Source organism: Macaca thibetana, chromosome 11, assembly GCF_024542745.1.
Source record: "Macaca thibetana thibetana isolate TM-01 chromosome 11, ASM2454274v1, whole genome shotgun sequence".
Taxonomy (NCBI): Eukaryota; Metazoa; Chordata; class Mammalia; order Primates; family Cercopithecidae; genus Macaca; species Macaca thibetana.
This window is the reverse complement of record NC_065588.1, coordinates 118,067,893-118,084,653: the sequence shown is the minus strand read 5'-3', so window position 1 is coordinate 118,084,653 and position 16,761 is coordinate 118,067,893. Positions and strand designations below refer to the sequence as shown.

Genomic DNA, 16,761 nt, shown 5'->3' with positions numbered 1-16,761 from the left:
CCAGGAATACTGCCGTCCCACGGTGTGGCTAAGGTGCTCTCCTGGGCTCACGGAGGAATGCGTAAGGAAGCCTTCTTATGTCTCCTGCCCTTTCTTCCCTCTTTCCCCTTCAATCTGAGCACCAGCAGGAAGGTGAGAATTATATGGACCAGCTGTGCTAGGCCTGGGCATGGGCCTGTGCTAGGGGTGGGGAGGTTGCCAACTCCTACCCGTTCTTCTTGGGCAGGTAGGCCTCCATGTCGAAGAAGACGTCCTGCCGCTCCTTGATATTTGCGGCCATCTGCTGAACGAGCTCCGCCTCCTCCTGGCTGATATGGCGTTTGCACCTGTGGACAGAGATGCAAGCACAGGGGAAGGGGCGTCACTCAGAGGGAAGAGGGCTATGGACTCCCCCAGTCCCAGCCTCCCACCTTCTACCCTAGTGTGTCCCACCTTCTACCCCAGTGCCTCCCACCTTCTACCCCAGCCTCCCACCTTCTACCCCGTGCCTCCACCTTCTACCCCAGTGCCTCCTGCAACCACAGTTCCCTATCTCAACTCTCTGGGTTGGGGGAGTGATGCTGCCTCCCAGGTAGTCTTGTGACTTTCGGTAAATCCTTAAACCTCTCTGCCTTATTTTCCATACCTGAAAAACCGGGATAACCTCAAGTCTACCTCACAGACAATAGCCTGGTGAGGATTAAATGAGTAAGTACAGCATACAGCATCTAGAATAATACTTGATAGTATGAGCTCAAGGGATAATTACTAACAATACTATTTTTCTTTTCATTTTTCTTTCTTTTTTTTTTTATGAGACAGAGTCTCGCTCTGTCACCCAGGCTGGAGTGCAGTGGCGCCATCTTGGCTCACTGCAAGCTCTGCCTCCCGCGTTCATGCCATTCTCCTGCCTCAGCCTCCCGAGTAGCTGGGATTACAGGCTCCTGCCACCACACCTGGCTAATTTTTTTGTATTTTTAGTAGAGACGGGGTTTCACTGTGTTAGCCAGGATGGTCTTGATCTCCTGACCTCATGATCTGCCTGCCTCAGCCTCCCAAAGTGCCGGGATTATAGGCGTGAGCCACCACGCCCGGCCTTCGTCTCATTTTTCTAAAGAAACAGCTAGCAGGCATGATGTTATAGTCCCAGCACATACGCCTATGATCTCAGCACTTTGGAAGGCCAGGGCGGGAAGATCACTTGAGGCCAGGAGTTTGAGGCCAGCCTGACCAACATAGCAAGACCCAGTCTCTACAAAAAATTAATCAAAGAAAACAACCAAGGCCAGGTGTGGTGGCTCATGCCTGTAATCCCAGCACTTTGGGAGGCTGAGGCGGGCCGATCACCTCAGGTCGGGAGTTCAAGACCAGCATGACCAACATGGAGAAACTCTGTCTCTACTAAAAATACAAAATAAGCTGGGCATGGTGGTGCATGGCTGTAATCCCACCTACTTGGGAGGCTGAGGCAGGAGAATCACTTGAACCTGGGAGGCAGAGGTTGCAGTGAGCCAAGATCGCACCATTGCACTCCAGCCTGAGCAACAAGAGCGAAACTCTATCTCAAAAAAAAAAAAAAAAAAAAAAAAAGACGGGGGAGGTGCTTAAGAAAACAACCAGGGGCTGGATGTGGTGGCTCATGCCTGTAATCCCAGCACTTTGGGAAACTGAAGTGGGCAGATCACCTGAAGTCAGGAGTTCGAGACCAGCCTGGTCAACATGGCAAAACCCTGTCTCTACTGAAAATATAAAAATTAGCTAGGCGTGGTGGCGAGCCCCTGTAATCCCAGCTACTTGGGAGGCTGAGGCAGGAGAATTGCTTGAACCCAGGAGGCAGAGGTTGCAGTGAGCCGAGATCGTGCCACTGCACTCCAGCCTGGGCGACACAGCGAGACTCTGACTCAAAAACAACAACAACAGTAACAAAAAACAACCACCAAGCATGGTGATGCACGCCTGAAGTCCTAATATTCATGAGGCTAAGGTGGGAGGATTGCTTGAGCCCAGGAGATCAAGGCTGTGGTGAGCCATGATTGCGCCACTGCACTCCAGCCTGGGTGACAGAGCAAGACCCTATCTCAAAAAAAATAAGACCGGGCACAGTGGCTCACGCCTGTAATCCCAGCACTTTGGGAGGCCAAGGCAGGAGGATCGCTTGAGGTGAGGAGTTTGAGACCAGCCTGGCCAACATAGTGAAACCCTGTCTCTAGTCAAAGTACAAAAATTAGCTGGGCGTGGTGGCGGGCACCCGTAATTCCAGATACTCAGGAGGCTAAGACAGGAAGGAGAATTGCTTGAACCCAGGAAGCAGAGGTTGCAGTGAGCTGAGATTGTGCTGCTACACTCCAGCCTGGGCGACAGAGCGAGACTCCATCTCTGAATGAATGAATGAATGAATCAATAAATCAATCAATCGATATAATTTTTAAAAATAGAAATAAAGGAATAACCTACAGATTACCAAGAGGACAGACAGAAAGCCCCTGAAAGCATAAGCAGTCAACCAGTTAAGGTCTGTTATTCTTTGGTAACATGGAACTCTCAAAACTAGAAAACAAGCCAGCAGAGACATCTCAGAATGGCAGGGGTCCTTGGTCCAAGACCCTAACTCATGGGTCAACCTTCTAACTCAGTACTTCTCAACTGGGAGCAGCCGGCAATGCCTGGAGACATCTCGGTGGTCACACCTGGGGCGGAAGTGCTACTGGCATCGGTGGGCAGAGGCCAGGGATGCTACTCACTATCCCACAGTGCACTGCACAGCCCCCACAGACCCATCAATAGTGCTGAGGTTAGCCATGTGCCCATCTGTGAAGCAATCACTGAGAATCTGAAAAACTCTGGACTGAAAAAACTCTAGACTCTGAGTCCTGCCATTACCAAGACGTGTTTTTCCAAAGCCACATCTGGTGATGTGTTTGCATGGGGCCATCCACACTCTCTACCCCTTAGTTGCAGGCCTCCGTTTTCAAAATGGCCAGCCACACTGAGAGCTATAATCAGGACCTTCCTCCAAAATTGTCCACAAGGAAAGAGTTAACCAAGAGTCCCAGATTCTAAAATAGAAGCCTAGCTAAGTGACTTGGGACAAGTCACTTGGAGCCTCAGTTTCCCTGCCTGACAAGGGGGTCACCGCATCCACTGGGCCCCTTCACATACCAGGCAGGAAGGGACTTCCCAGACCTGGAGAAGTCAGGAAATGAACACGATCCAGGCCTGGGGAACCGAACTAAGCTATGAGCTCAAGCACATCTCCACCAGGGATGGCAACCTAGTGGCCACTACCCCAGAGACCCCAGTGGGGAGGACACCCCACACCCACGAAAGGATGCTGCCTGTTTACTTGTCCAGCAGGGCACCTTCCTATAACAGCACCCACCTTTCCCCTGGGAAACTACTCATCTTCTTCTCCCACCACCCACATGCCTGTCCCTCCACTTCCCAGGGCCACAGACTGAGCGCACAGCGTGGGGCTGTCCAAGCAGCTTCTCAGTGATTGGTTCACAAATGGGCATTCAACCAATCCCAGCCAATGAGGACTAACCCAGAATGTCGGCGGAAGTACTGGGAAAAAGAAACTCTCGGCCAGGCACAGTGGCGCACGCCTGTAATCACAGCTACTTGGGAGGCTGAGGCAGGAGAATCACTTAAACCCAGGAGACGGAGGCTGCAGTGAGCCGAGTTCACGCCATTGCTTTCCAGCCTGGGTGACAGAATGAAAGACTCCATTTCAAGAAAAAAAAAAAAAGAGAGAAACTCTCCTTCAGCCAGGGTGGCACAGCCAGCAGGAAGCAAGGTTGGAGAATATAAGCCTGGCACTGTTGGTGGAGGGGACAGTCACCCTGAGAGTGACACCAATCCAGAGGAAGGCAGAATTTAGAGGGAAAAAAACAGATGCCCCAAAACACCCTTTGACCCCTGGATCCAGTGATGCCTGAAACAACTCCCAGTCCTGTCTTTTTCCACTGAGATTGCCATTCTCTGCTTCAGCCTGTTTTGAGTTGGGCTTCTGTCCCTCAGAACCAGAGCAGCCCACGGGCTGCAGCCGCACCTACCTCTGGAGTGTGAGCTTCAAGTCCTTGAGGTGCTTCTTCTGCTTACTGATGGAACTGCTACACAGCGTCTGCAGCGCAGCCAGCTCCTCCAGCTTCTGCTTGTAGATCTTGTGCGTCTCCTGGAGGACAGGGGACCCCGGGGGAAGGTGTGCGGGAGAATGTGAACAGGTCATTTTCTTTTCTTTTTGACAGAGTCTCGCTCTGTCACCCAGGCTGGAGTGCAGTGGCATGATCTCAGCTCACTGCAAGCTCTGTCTCCTGGGTTCAAGCAATTCTCCTGCCTCAGCCTCCCAAGTAGCTGCGATTACAGGTGCCCACCACCATGCCCGGCTAATTTTTTTTTTTTTTTTTTTTTTGATTTTTCGTAGAGACGGGGTTTCACCATATTGGCCAGGCTGGTCTCGAACTCCTGACATTGTGATCCACCTGCCTGGGCCTCCCAAAGTTCTGGGATTACAGGCATGAGCCACCGCGCCCAGCCAGCTTATTGTTTTTAATGTCATGGTCTTCAACTCCCGTGTTGGTTTCCCTAAATTGTTGGTGTTTGTCTTAGAAGTCCAGAGATAAGGTGTTGTTTCCCTGCCTGTGGTGTTATTTATTGGGAGGTGCGTGATGGTGGCAAAGTCAAGAAGTTACTGTGTTCTGTTCCCCCAGCACTGAGGCAAAGTCTCTTGTATTTTCCCATGGTGAAACCCCATCTCTACTAAAAATGCAAAAATTAGCCAGGCATGGTGGCGGGCATCTGTAATCCCAACTACTTGGGAGGCTGAGGCAGGAGAATCACTTTAACCCAGCGGGTGGAGGTTGCAGTGAGCTAAGACCACGCCACTTCACTCCAGCCTGGGTGAAAGTACGAAACTCCGTCTCAATAAAAATAAAAACAAAAAGAATAAGCCACTGCTCGCTTTGGCAGCACGTGTACTAGAATTGGAATGATACAGACAAGGTTAACATGGGCCCTGAGAAATTAAAAAACATTGAAAAACAAAGCAACGATAAACCAACAAACTCAAATGACCTTTTTTTTTTTTTAGCGGTTGGAGAGATGGATTTAACAGAGGGAGAGCAAAAGCGGATGGTCCAACAGTGAGCACAGAGGCTAAACTCCCCTGCCTGCCAAGCAAGGCACCTAGGTATGAAAGTTAAGTGAGGCCAGGCACGGTGGCTCATGCCTGTAATCCCAGCACTTTGGGAGGCTGAGGAAGGCGGATCATTTGAGATCAGGAGTTCGAGACCAGCCTGACCAACATGGTGAAACCCTGTCTCTACTAAAAATACAAAAATTAGCCGGGCACGGTGGCAGATGCCTGTAGTCCCAGCTACTCAGGAGGCTGAGACAGGAGAATTGTTTGAATCTGGGAGTCGGAGGTTGCAGCGAGCTGAGGTCTGCCACTGCACTCCAGCCTGGGTGACAGAGCAAGACTCCATCTCAAAAAAAAAAAAAAAAAAAAAAAAGGAAATCAGTAAATAAGGAAGAGGCAAAGGCTAAGAATTAACTAGATGACAATAAAAATAACAAGTGACTAGATGACAATTAGGAGAGACATCCAAGAATGCTGTGAATCACCTTGAATAGAGTGAGTCACCATGGCCCACCCACTAGGAAGATAAAAGGATGACTTCCCTCTGTCCTTCCTGGGCCCCCCAGGAAGGAAAAATCAATGCTTTTATTTTATTTAATGTTTTTATTTTTTTTAATTTTTATTTTTTTTATTTTTTGAGACGGAGTCTCGCTCTGTCGCCCAGGCTGGAGTGCAGTGGCCGGATCTCAGCTCACTGCAAGCTCCGCCTCCCGGGTTCACGCCATTCTCCTGCCTCAGCCTCCCGAGCAGCTGGGACTACAGGCGCCCGCCACCTCGCCCGGCTAGTTTTTTTGTATTTTTTAGTAGAGACGAGGTTTCACCGGGTTAGCCAGGATGGTCTCGATCTCCTGACCTCGTGATCCGCCCACCTCGGCCTCCCAAAGTGCTGGGATTACAGGCTTGAGCCACCGCGCCCAGCCAATGTTTTTATTTTAAAATAATTTCAAATTGGGCATGGTGGCTCACGCCTGTAATGCCAGCTACTCAGGAGGCTAAGGCATGAGAATTACTTGAACCCAGGAGGCGGAGGTTGCAGTGAACTGAGATTATGCCACTGCACTCCAGAGTGAGACTCCGTCTCAAATACATATATAAATGAATAATAATAATAATAGTAATAATTTCAGACACAGGGGCTCATGCCTGTAATCCCAGCACTTTGGGAGGCCAAGGCAGGTGGATCACCTGAAGTCGGAAGTTTGAAACCAGCCTGACCAATGTGGAGAAACCCCATCTCTACTAAAAACACAAAATTAGCCAGGCGTGATGGCGCATGCCTGTAATCCCAGCTACTCAGGAGGCTGAGGCAGGAGAATCGCTTGAACCCAGGAGGCTTAGGTTGTGGTGAGCCGAGATCGCACCACTGCACTCCAGCCTGGGCAACAAGAGTGAAACTCCGTCTCAAAATAATAATTATTATAATAATAATTTCAAGCTTGCAGAATTACAAAAACAATACAAAGAACTCGCTTCTACTCTTCACCCAGATTCACCAGCAGTTCCTTCATTCTGTATTTGCTTTATCCCCCATATATGCGTGCCTGCGTGTGCACACATGTGCATGCCTGCCTGTGTGTTCTTTTTCTATATCAGGCAGGCAATCAATCGTAAGCCACAGCCGCAGGCCAAGTCTGGCTACCTAATTTTGTATGCTCAGTAAGACAGAAATGGGTTTTGCAGGGTTGAAAAAAAAATCACTAGAATCTTTCATGGTGTGTGAAAATTATATAAATTGGCATTGCAGTATCCATAAATAAAGTTTTATTGGAACACAGCCACGCCCACCCATTTAAATATTCCGTGTGGCTGTGCTGGGACTCTAACAGCAAAACAAGTAGTTGTGACAGAGACCATATGGCCCATAAAGCTCAAAATTTTCACTATTTGGCTTTTTACCAAAAAGATTTGCCCACTCCTGTGCTAAACCATTTGGGAGTTAGTTGTAGACAACACACCTCTTTTCTCCTAAATAGTACAGTGTGTATCTAGTAAGAACAGCAATATTCTCTCAAATATCCATAGTACAATTATCAAACGCAACTGACCCTTAAATGACATGGGTTTCAACTGCATGTCCACTTATACACAGATTTTCTTCCACCTCTGCCACCCGTGAGACAGCAAGACCAAGCCCTCCTCTTCCTCCTCCTGCTACTCCTCAATGTAAAGACACAAAGGATGAAGACCTTTACAATGGTCCACTTCCACTTACTGAAGAGTAAATATATTTTCTCTTCCTTATGATTTTCTTAATAACATTTTCTTTTCTCTAGCTTTTTTTTTTTTTCTTTAAGACAGACTCTCACTCTTGTTGCCTATGCTGGAGTGCAGTGGCACGATCTCCAATCACCACAACCTTCACCTCCCAGGTTCAAGCGATTCTCCTGTCTCAGCCTCCTGAGGGATTACAGGCATGTACCACCACGCCTGGCTAATTTTGTATTTTTAGTAGAGACAGGGTTTCTCCATGTTGGTCAGGCTGGTCTCGAACTCCGGACCTCAGGTGATTCACCTGCCTCAGCCTCCCAAAGGGCTGGCATTACAGGCGTGAGCCACCGTGCGGGGCCTCTCTAGCTTTCTTTATTGTAATAATACCATGTATAATGCATATACAAAATGTGTGTTAATCGACTGTCTCTGTTATCAGTGAGACTCTGCTCAACATTAGGCTGATAGAAGTTTTGTGGGAGTTGCCGGGCACATTGACTCATGCCTGTAATCCCAACACTTTGGGAGGCCAAGGTGGGTGGATCGCCTGAGGTCAGGGGTTTGAGACCAGCCTGACCAACATGGTGAAACCCTGTCTCTACTAAAAGTGCAAAAATTAGCCAGACATGGTGGAGGGCACCTGTAATCAGGAGGCTGAGGCAGGAGAATCACTTCAACCTGGGAGGCGGAGATTGCAGTGAGCTGAGATCACACAACTGCACTGTCTCCAAAACAAAAAAAAAATAGTAGTTTTGGAGGAGTCGAAAGTTTCTGGCCAGGCTGGGTGGTTCACACCTGCAATCCCTGCACTTTGGGAGGCTGTGGTGGGTGGATCACTTGAGGCCAGGTGTTCAAGACCAGCCTGGTCGACATGGTGAAACCCCATCTCTACTAAAAATACAAAAATTAGCCAGGTGTGGTGCGGGCGCCTGTAGTTCCAGATACTCGGGAGGCTGAGGTGAGATGATTACTTGAACCCAGGAGGTGGAGGCTGTAGTAAGCTGAGATCATGTCACTGCATTCCAGCCTCGTTAACAGAGGGAGACTCTGTTTCAAAAAAAAAAAAAAGTTATATACTTGGCTTTTCAACTGATTGGCACCCCAACCCCACCTTGTTCAAGGGTCAATCGTCTAGAAAATGTAACGTTGATATAACACAATGCTACGGCCTCACATACCACTCAAATTCAAATTTTGTTGACTGTCTCTTTTATGGCAATTTTCCTTCAGATCTTAGATCCAATTCAGTCTCATGTCTTCTGGTATGGTTCAATCTCCCAATCTCTGCCTTTCGTGAATTTAAGTTTGTTATTGTTTTTTGTTTTTTGAGACAGAGTTTGACTCTTGTCGCCCAGGCCAGAGTACAGTGGTGTGATCCTGGCTCACTGCAACCTCTGCCTCCCAGGTTCAAGCGATTCTCCTGCCTCAGCCTCCCAAGTAGCTGGGATTACAGGTGCCACCATACCCAGCTAATTTCTGTATTTTTAGTAGAGACGGATGGGGTTTCACCATGTTGACCAGGCTGGTCTGGAACTCCTGACCTCAAATGATCCTCCCACCTCGGCCTCCCAAAGTGCTGGGATTACAGGCATGAGCCACCGTGCCTGGCCAAATTTAAGTTTTTAAAGCGTTTGGTCCAGTTTTCTGGAAGAATGTCCCCCAGTGGGGTTTGCAGATGTTTCCTCATGATTTGGGGCATGCATGGGTACCAGCATGTTACTAAAAGGATGTTGTGCCCTTATTAGTGGCTCCTGCCAGGAGGGACACCATATCCATGATGCTAACTTTGCTGGGTAAAGGCAGCCAGGATGCCCACCCAGCTTCTGCACTATGTAATGTCCAACTTTCCATTGGCAATTAACAAGTTATCTGTGTGAAGAAAGGCTGTGTTTTAATCACTTTTGAATTCTTCAGTGCTAAACAGCCCTCTATGTCCAACAAATACCTGCTGGTAACGAAACCAGACGAGGAGGACAGAGGTGGAGAGATCCTGCCCAGACAATGCAGTCTTGGGGAAGACAGGGCCCTGGCCTGAGAGGCTGCTGTGAGATAAGGGCCCTGCACCCCTCCTGGTGGCCTTTGGTGCTGGTTCCCGCCATGAAGAGATAAGACCAGGACTACAAAATCAGCTGCCAGATGCTCATCAGGACCTCATCTGTTTCAATTAATACATGAAGACATCATCCTTGTTAAAAATTAAAACACTACAGCTATGGCTGAGGTCTTTTTTTTTTTTTTTTTTTTTGAGATGGAGTCTCGCTCTGTCGCCAGGCTGGAGTGCAGTGGCGCGATCTTGGCTCACTGCAACCTCCGCCTCCTGTGTTCAAACGATTCTCCTGCCTCAGTCTCCCAAGTAGCTGGTATTACAGGCATGCACCACCATGCCTGGCTAATTTTCATATTTTTATATTTTTAGTAAATTTTTAGTAGAATAGACTACAGGTGTGAGCCACTGTGCCCGGATTTTTTTTTTTTTTGGAGACAGGGTCTCACTCTGTCACCCAGGCTGGAGTACAGTGGCTTGATCTCGGGTCACTGTAACCTCCACCTCTCGGGTTCAAGTAATTATCGTGCCTCAGCCTCCCAAGTGGCTGGGACTACAGGCGTGCACAACCATGCCCAGCTAATTTTTGTATTTTTAGTAGAGACGGGGTTTCACCATGTTGACTAGGCTGGTCTCGAACTCCTGGCCTCAAGTGATCCGCCCATCTTGGCCTCCCAAAGTGCTGGGGTTACAGATGTAAGCCACTGCACCCGGCAACTTCTGCAAGTTCTGAACCACATATTTCATTAGGAACTGCTTGCCCTCCACTCTCTCTTCCCTGGCTAGGAAATGCAACAAAGGGCTCAGTTACCTTGAAGCCAGAAGCAGCAGAGCCCATTGCCCCTTCCCAACCAAACTAACCTGAGTCCCAGTGCAGCCTCATGGGACACAGCTTCCCAACTGTGATTTCTTTCTTTTTTGAGACAGTCTTGCTCTGTCACCTACGCTGCAGTGCAGTGGCACAATCTCGGTTTACTGCAACCTCCGCCTCCTGGGTTCAAGTGATTCTCCTGCCTCAGACTCCCGAGTAGCTGGGATTAAGGGCGCATACAACCACACCCAGCTAATTTTTGTAGTTTTAGTAGAAATGGGGTTTCATCATGTTGGCCAGGCTGGTATCAAACTCATGACCTTGGGTAATCTGCCCACCTCGGCCTCCCAAAGTGCTGGGTTTACAGGCGTGAGCCACTGTGCCCCGCCCACTGTGATGGTTTTAAAACATGGCCACTTATTCTTTATCATGCCTCACATAGACAGGCAGTGCCTCTGTTCACTCCCCTTAAATCTAGGTACGCTTGTGACTAGTCTGACAATAGAATATGGCAGAATTGACACTACATAACTTCTGAGAAAAAGTCACGGAAGGCCCTGTGGCTTCCACCTAAGTTCCTGGAGCAACTAAGTAAGTGGAACTAGTTGCTCTTGGAGCAAAAAGTACAGCTATCCTGAGGCAACCATGCTATATGAAGCTTTAGCCACACAGAGAAGTCCCGTGTAGTCACTCCAATCAATAGTCCCAACTAAGACAAAGCTTGTCAGTCCCACATAGGTCCCAGACATGTACATAAACAAACGTCCAGGCGGGGCGCAGTGGCTCGCCCCTGTAATCCCAGCACTTTGGGAGGCTGAAGCAGGAGGATAACCTGAGGTTAGGAGTTTGAGATCAGCCTTGCCAACATGATGAAACCTCATCTCTATTAAAATTACAAAAATTAGACAGCATGGTGGTACACGCCCGTAATCCCAGCTACTCGGAGGCTGAGACAGGACTGCTTGAATCTGGGAGGTGGAGGTTGCAGTGTGCTGAGATCGTGCCACTGCACTCCAGCCTAGTCGACAGAGGGAGACTGTCTCAAAAAGAAAAAGAAGACCGGGCACGGTGGCTCATGCCTGTAATTCCAGCACTTTGGGAGGCTGAGGCAGGCGGATCACCTGAGGTCAAGAGTTTGAGACTAGCACGGCCAACATGGTGAAACGCTGTCTCTACCAAAAATACAAAAAAAATTAGCTGGACATGGTGGTGGGCACCTGTAGTCCCAGCTACTCGGGGAGACTGAGGCAGGAGAATCGCTTGAACCCAGGAGACAAAGGATGCAGTGAGCCTAGATCGCACCACTGCACTTCAGCCTGGGCGACTGAGTGAGACTCCATCTCCAAAAAAAATAAAGGAGGGGGGATGGCGGGGGCAAGTTCCCCAGTCTCGTGAGAAGTGCGTTTAGTCTTCACGCCAACTTCCACGCTGTGGCCCCTGCTCTCTGCGTAAGCCTCTCCAGAAAGACAAGATGGTGAAGGAGCTGAACCTGATAAAGAGTCAGTGAGTGGGGCACCTCTTCCTGTACCTCCAAAGAGAAGAATTAAAAGAAATATATTCAGGCTGACTCAGATTAATTTCAGACAGAGGACTTCCAGCCCTAAGGCATGTATTTGATAAGGCAGAATCCAAAGGTAAAGGTCATGAGGCTGAAGACTTGAAGACTCTAATCAGAAACATGGAGCACTGGGCACACAGGCTATTCCCTAAACTGCAGTTTTTGAGGATTTTATTGACAGACGAATACCTGGGAAATAAAAAGGAAGTTCAAACCTGTTTAAAACGAATTCAACTTGATCTCCCTATTTTACGTGAAGATTTTGTTAGCAATAATGATGAAGTTGTGGGAAATAATGGACATGATGTATCTGCTACTGAATGAGATCCCTTTCTGATAAACTCATCTGAAAGTGAGATGTTTGCTTCTGAGTCAAGTAGAAGCCTAACAGAAGAGCAACAACAAAGAACTGAGAGAAATAAGCAACCGGCCTTGGAAAGAAGGCAAAGCTGCTGAGTAATAGTCCCTAGGAAATGATACACAAGGGGCACAGACAGTTGAAGAGGTTAATCATACTGATGATGATCAAAAGGAGAAGTCAAATGGATTAAACGAAGACATTCTAGACAATCCATGTAACGACGGTCCTGCTAATGGTTTAAATGAAGAGGGGTAATTAAAATTTAGAGGAAACACTGCTGGACCAGTCTTTTTAAAAGTGCAACAATAACTTGATGCCTCATCCGGAAATGTTACTGAAGCTAGGTAAGTTTCCATTAAGAGAAAATATATCTGTTAATTCACCACCCTGCGAGCTTGGTGTTACTATGTATTTTTTCTTCTTTGAGTGAAAGTCCTTAGGTAGTAAAACTTTTATAGATTCTTGTTTAAAATCTGGTAATATGGCAGGGCCCACTGTAATCCCAACACTCTGGGAGGCCAATGCGGGTGGATCACAAGGTCAGGAGTTCAAGACCAGCCTGACTAACATGGTGAAACCCCATCTCTACTAAAAATATAAAAATTAGCCGGGTGTGGTGGTATGTGCCCGTAATCCCAGCTACTCAGGAGGCTGAGGCAGAAGAATCACTTGAACCCAGGAGGTGGAGGTTGCCGTGAACCGAGATCGCGCCACTGCACTCCAGCCTGGGTGACAGAGCAAGACTTGGTCTCAAACAAAACAAAACAAAACAAAAAAGGCCGGGCGCGGTGGCTCATGCCTGTAATCCCAGCACTTTGGGAGGCCGAGGCGGGTGGATCACGAAGTCAACAGAGGGAGGCCATCCTGGCCAACATGGTGCAACCCTATCTCTACTAAAAATACAAAACTTAGTTGCGCATGGTGGCATGCACCTGTAGTCCCAGCTACTCGGGAGGCTGAGGCAGGAGAACTGCTTGATCCCAGGACGTGGAGGTTGCAGTGAGCCGAGATCACACCACTGCACTCCAGCCTGGCGACAGAGTGAGACTCTGTCTCAAAAAAAATCTGGTAATATGGTATTTATTTGTAGTTATGCTTGTCACTTTATTTAAATCTATTTATTTATTCTCTCTAGTGTTTGTTTTTATAGAGATATGACTTCATAAAATGACTAGTATAAACTGGTAATAAGCAGTTTCTGCTGCTGGTCTGCCATTGAATGCCTTGTTTTCACTAAGTTGGAAGGTTTTATTTCTGGGGTTTTTTTGTTTGTTTGTTTTTGAGATGGAGTCTTGCTCTGTCACCCAGGCTAGAGTGCAGTGGCGTGATCTCGGATCACTGCAACCTCTGCCTCCTGGGTTCAAGCGATTCTCCTGCCTCAGCCTCCCAAGTAGCTGGGACTACAGGTGCATGCCACCACGCCCAACTAATTTTTTGTATTTTACTGCTCCTTGAAGAGCAGGGCTAACCCATGGACAGCATGTCCACAGTAGCCTGGGTCAAGTTATGTACATATATATTGAATATTAATTCTTTTTTTTTCTCTTTTTTTGAGATGTAGTTTTGCTCCTGTCACCCAGGCTGGAGTGCAATGGCACTATCTCAGCTCGCTGCAACCTCCACCTCCTGGGTTCAAGTGATTCTCCTGCCTCAGCCTCCCGAGCACCTGGGATTACAGGCACCTGCCATCACGCCTGGCTAATTTTTTTTTTTTTTTTTTGAGACGGAGTCTCGCTCTGTCACCCAGGCTGGAGTGCAGTGGCGCGATCTTGGTTCACTGCAAGCTCCGCGTCCTGGGTTTACGCCATTCTCCTGCCTCAGCCTCCTGAGTAGCTGGGACTACAGGCGCCCGCCACCGCGCCCGGCTAATTTTTTGTATTTTTAGTAGAGACGGGGTTTCACCGTGGTCTCGATCTCCTGACCTTGTGATCCGCCCGCCTCGGCCTCCCAAAGTGCTGGGATTACAGGCGTGAGCCACCGCGCCCGGCCTACGCCTGGCTAATTTTTGTATTTTTAGTAGAGACTGGTTTCGCCATGTTGGCCAGGCTGGTCTCAAACTCCTGACCTCAGGTGATCCACCCATCTCAGCCTCACAAACTACTGGGATTACAGGTGTGAGCCACGGCACCCAGCCTGTCCATTTTTTAAAAGAAGTAAAAATAAAACTTATTTTGCAAACTAAAAAACAAGAAAGAAAGAAAAAGAAACTTTCATGGCCAGGCGTGGTGGCTCACACCTGTAATCCCAGCACAGGTGTGATTGGGAGGCCGAGGTGGGTGGATCATCTGAGGTCAGGAGTTTGAGACCAGCCTCACCAACATGGAGAAACCCCATCTCTACTAAAAGTACAAAACTAGCCAGGCGTGGTGGTTCATGCCTGTAATCCCAGCTACTCGGGAAGCTGAAGCAGGAGAATTGCTTGAACCCAGGAGGCGGAGGTTGCGGTGAGCCAAGATCACGCCACTGCACTCCAACCTGGGCAACAAGAGCAAAACTCCATCTCAAAAAAAAAGAAAGAAAGAAAGAAAAGAAACCCCCAGAAGATTCCAGCCCCAACCACGTGAGTTACCCCTCGCTACTCGAGTCCTCCCAGAAAAGGCACCAGACATCATAGAGCACAGTCAAGCCTCCTTCTGTGCTCTGTCTACATTCCTGACCCACAGAATCCCCAAGCATCAGGCAACAGTTGTTTTATGCACCGGAGATAACAAACCCCACTCACCCTGGGCCACGCTGCCCTCTGGACTGTCACGTGACAAAGAAACTACTTCATTCCTGGCATTTTACTTTCAGGTCTCTTTGTGACAGCAGCGTAGCTTATACCCTAAACACATTCTTTGGGTTTTTAAAAAGTAGATTAACAGTATCAGAATATACATTAGATTCCATAACTTGCTTTTCTCACTCAGTAATATGTCTTGGAGATCTACGCACAATATATGGGGCCAGGTGTGGTGGCTCACACCTGTAATCCTAGCACTTTGGGAGGCCGAGGTGGGCAGATCACTTGAGGTCAGGAGTTGGAGACCATACTGGCCAACATGGCAAAATCCCGTCTCTACTAAAAATACAAAAATTAACCAGGTGTAATGCTGCATACCTGTAATCCCAGCTACTTGGGAGGCTGAGGCATGAGAGTTGCTTGAACCCAAGGCAGAGGTTGCAGTGAGCTGAGGTCACACCACTGCACTCTAGCCTGGGCAACAGAGTGAGACTCTGTCTCAAAAAAAAAAAAAAAGAATATATGGATGCACTCCACTCTTTAGTGCTGTGCATATTTTGTGCTGCAGATATACTCCGGTTTCTTTAGTCCTTCCCCTAGTGCTGGATATTTATGTTGCTTCCCGTGTCTGACTATAACCAACAATACAATATTGAATAATATCCTTGCACGGCCTCTCTGGGCACACAGGCAGGTGTGTCTCCAGAGTAGATTTCTCTGGGGGAAGAGAGGTAAAATTGTGGGTCAGAGGCTACAGGCTTTTTATTAGATTTTTTTTTTTTTTTTCTCTGAGACAGAGTCTCCCTCTGTTGCCCAGGCTGGGGCACAGTGGCGTGATCTCCGTCTCCCAGGTTCAAGTGATTCTCCTGCCTCAGCCTCCCAAGTAGCTGGGACTACAGGCACCTGCCACCACACCTGGCTAATTTTTTGTATTTTTAGTAGAGACAGGGTTTCACTGTGTTAACCAGGATGGTCTCGATCTCCTGACTCTGTGATCCACCCGCCTCGGCCTCCCAAAGTGCTGGGATTACAGGTGTGAGCCACCGCGTCCAGCCTTGTTATTAGATTTAATGAATCTTGGCAAACTGCCCTTCAGAGTAGCTATACCAATTTATACTCCCACCCACAGCATATAACAGCTATCCACATCTGAGCAACACTCCATGCTATAAACATTTAATTTTTTCCAGGTACTTTTCTAATGTTCCACTGGTGATGGTGACTGGATAAGGATGGTTAATCCGTGGGCGTTCCCACAATATTGTCCCCTGATATAACGGGTCATTCCTACTCCCCTGCAATTCTCTCGCTCTGTCATTGGCCAGTCATTTCGGGGGTGGGGGGTGGTGGGGAGGGATCCCTCATTGGAGGTCACACACACCTAGTCCACCCCCAGCCTTAGCTCTAGGCTCAGGATTTGCCAGCCACGAGGAGGACAACATGGAGTGAGGGGAGCCACAAACAAGGACCTTAGTGTGACACATTCTCCACCCCCAAGACATTCCACGCCCACACCAAGTCTTCACGGATTCCACCCTTGTGCCAGCCTCACAAGCAGTGGGAAAGGCCATCAATTCATTTCTTGTATCTTTACTCTTTTCCAGACTTTCTTTCTTTTTGAGATTGAGTCTCACTCTGTTGCCCAGGCTGGAGAGCAGTGGCCCGATCTCAGCTCACTGCAACCTCTGTCTTTTGGGTTCAAGCGATTCTCCTGCCTCAGCCTCCTGAGTAGCTGGGACTATAGGCGCCTGCCACCACACCCAGCTAATTTTTGTATTTTTAGTAGAGACAGGGTTTCACCATGTTAGCCAGGCTGGTCTCAAACTCCTGACCTCAGGTGATCTGCCCGCCTCGGCCTCCCAAAGTGCTGGGATTACAGGCACGAACCACCATGCCCAGCCTCTCTTTCGTTTTTTAATTGTGGTAAAATATACATAACTC

General features: G+C 48.3%; 3 protein-coding genes and 2 pseudogenes across 5 annotated transcripts in view; 3 read left to right on the top strand and 2 right to left on the bottom strand.

Annotated features, from left to right (window-relative positions):
- PSMD9 (proteasome 26S subunit, non-ATPase 9) overlaps nucleotides 1-16,761 on the bottom strand; it is a 405,206-nt gene that overhangs the window by 171,096 nt on the left and 217,349 nt on the right. The window lies entirely within an intron of this gene.
- Nucleotides 1-16,761, top strand: part of MORN3 (MORN repeat containing 3) — a 330,245-nt gene that overhangs the window by 234,097 nt on the left and 79,387 nt on the right. The gene's annotated exons all lie outside the window — the stretch shown is intronic.
- Nucleotides 1-16,761, top strand: part of LOC126930677 (40S ribosomal protein S3a-like) — a 265,438-nt pseudogene that overhangs the window by 185,023 nt on the left and 63,654 nt on the right. The gene's annotated exons all lie outside the window — the stretch shown is intronic.
- The window catches only part of TMEM120B (transmembrane protein 120B), a 64,993-nt gene that overhangs the window by 28,837 nt on the left and 19,395 nt on the right, over nucleotides 1-16,761 (bottom strand). For both annotated transcript variants that reach the window (XM_050748078.1, XM_050748079.1), the window contains exons 2-3: nucleotides 4,035-4,153; nucleotides 210-326 (exon numbers count right to left, since the gene is read on the bottom strand). In XM_050748078.1, the coding sequence (XP_050604035.1) occupies nucleotides 210-326; nucleotides 4,035-4,153 (236 nt within the window). The remainder of the gene's footprint in view (nucleotides 1-209; nucleotides 327-4,034; nucleotides 4,154-16,761) is intronic.
- LOC126930348 (TIMELESS-interacting protein-like) lies at nucleotides 9,255-12,608 on the top strand (annotated as a pseudogene).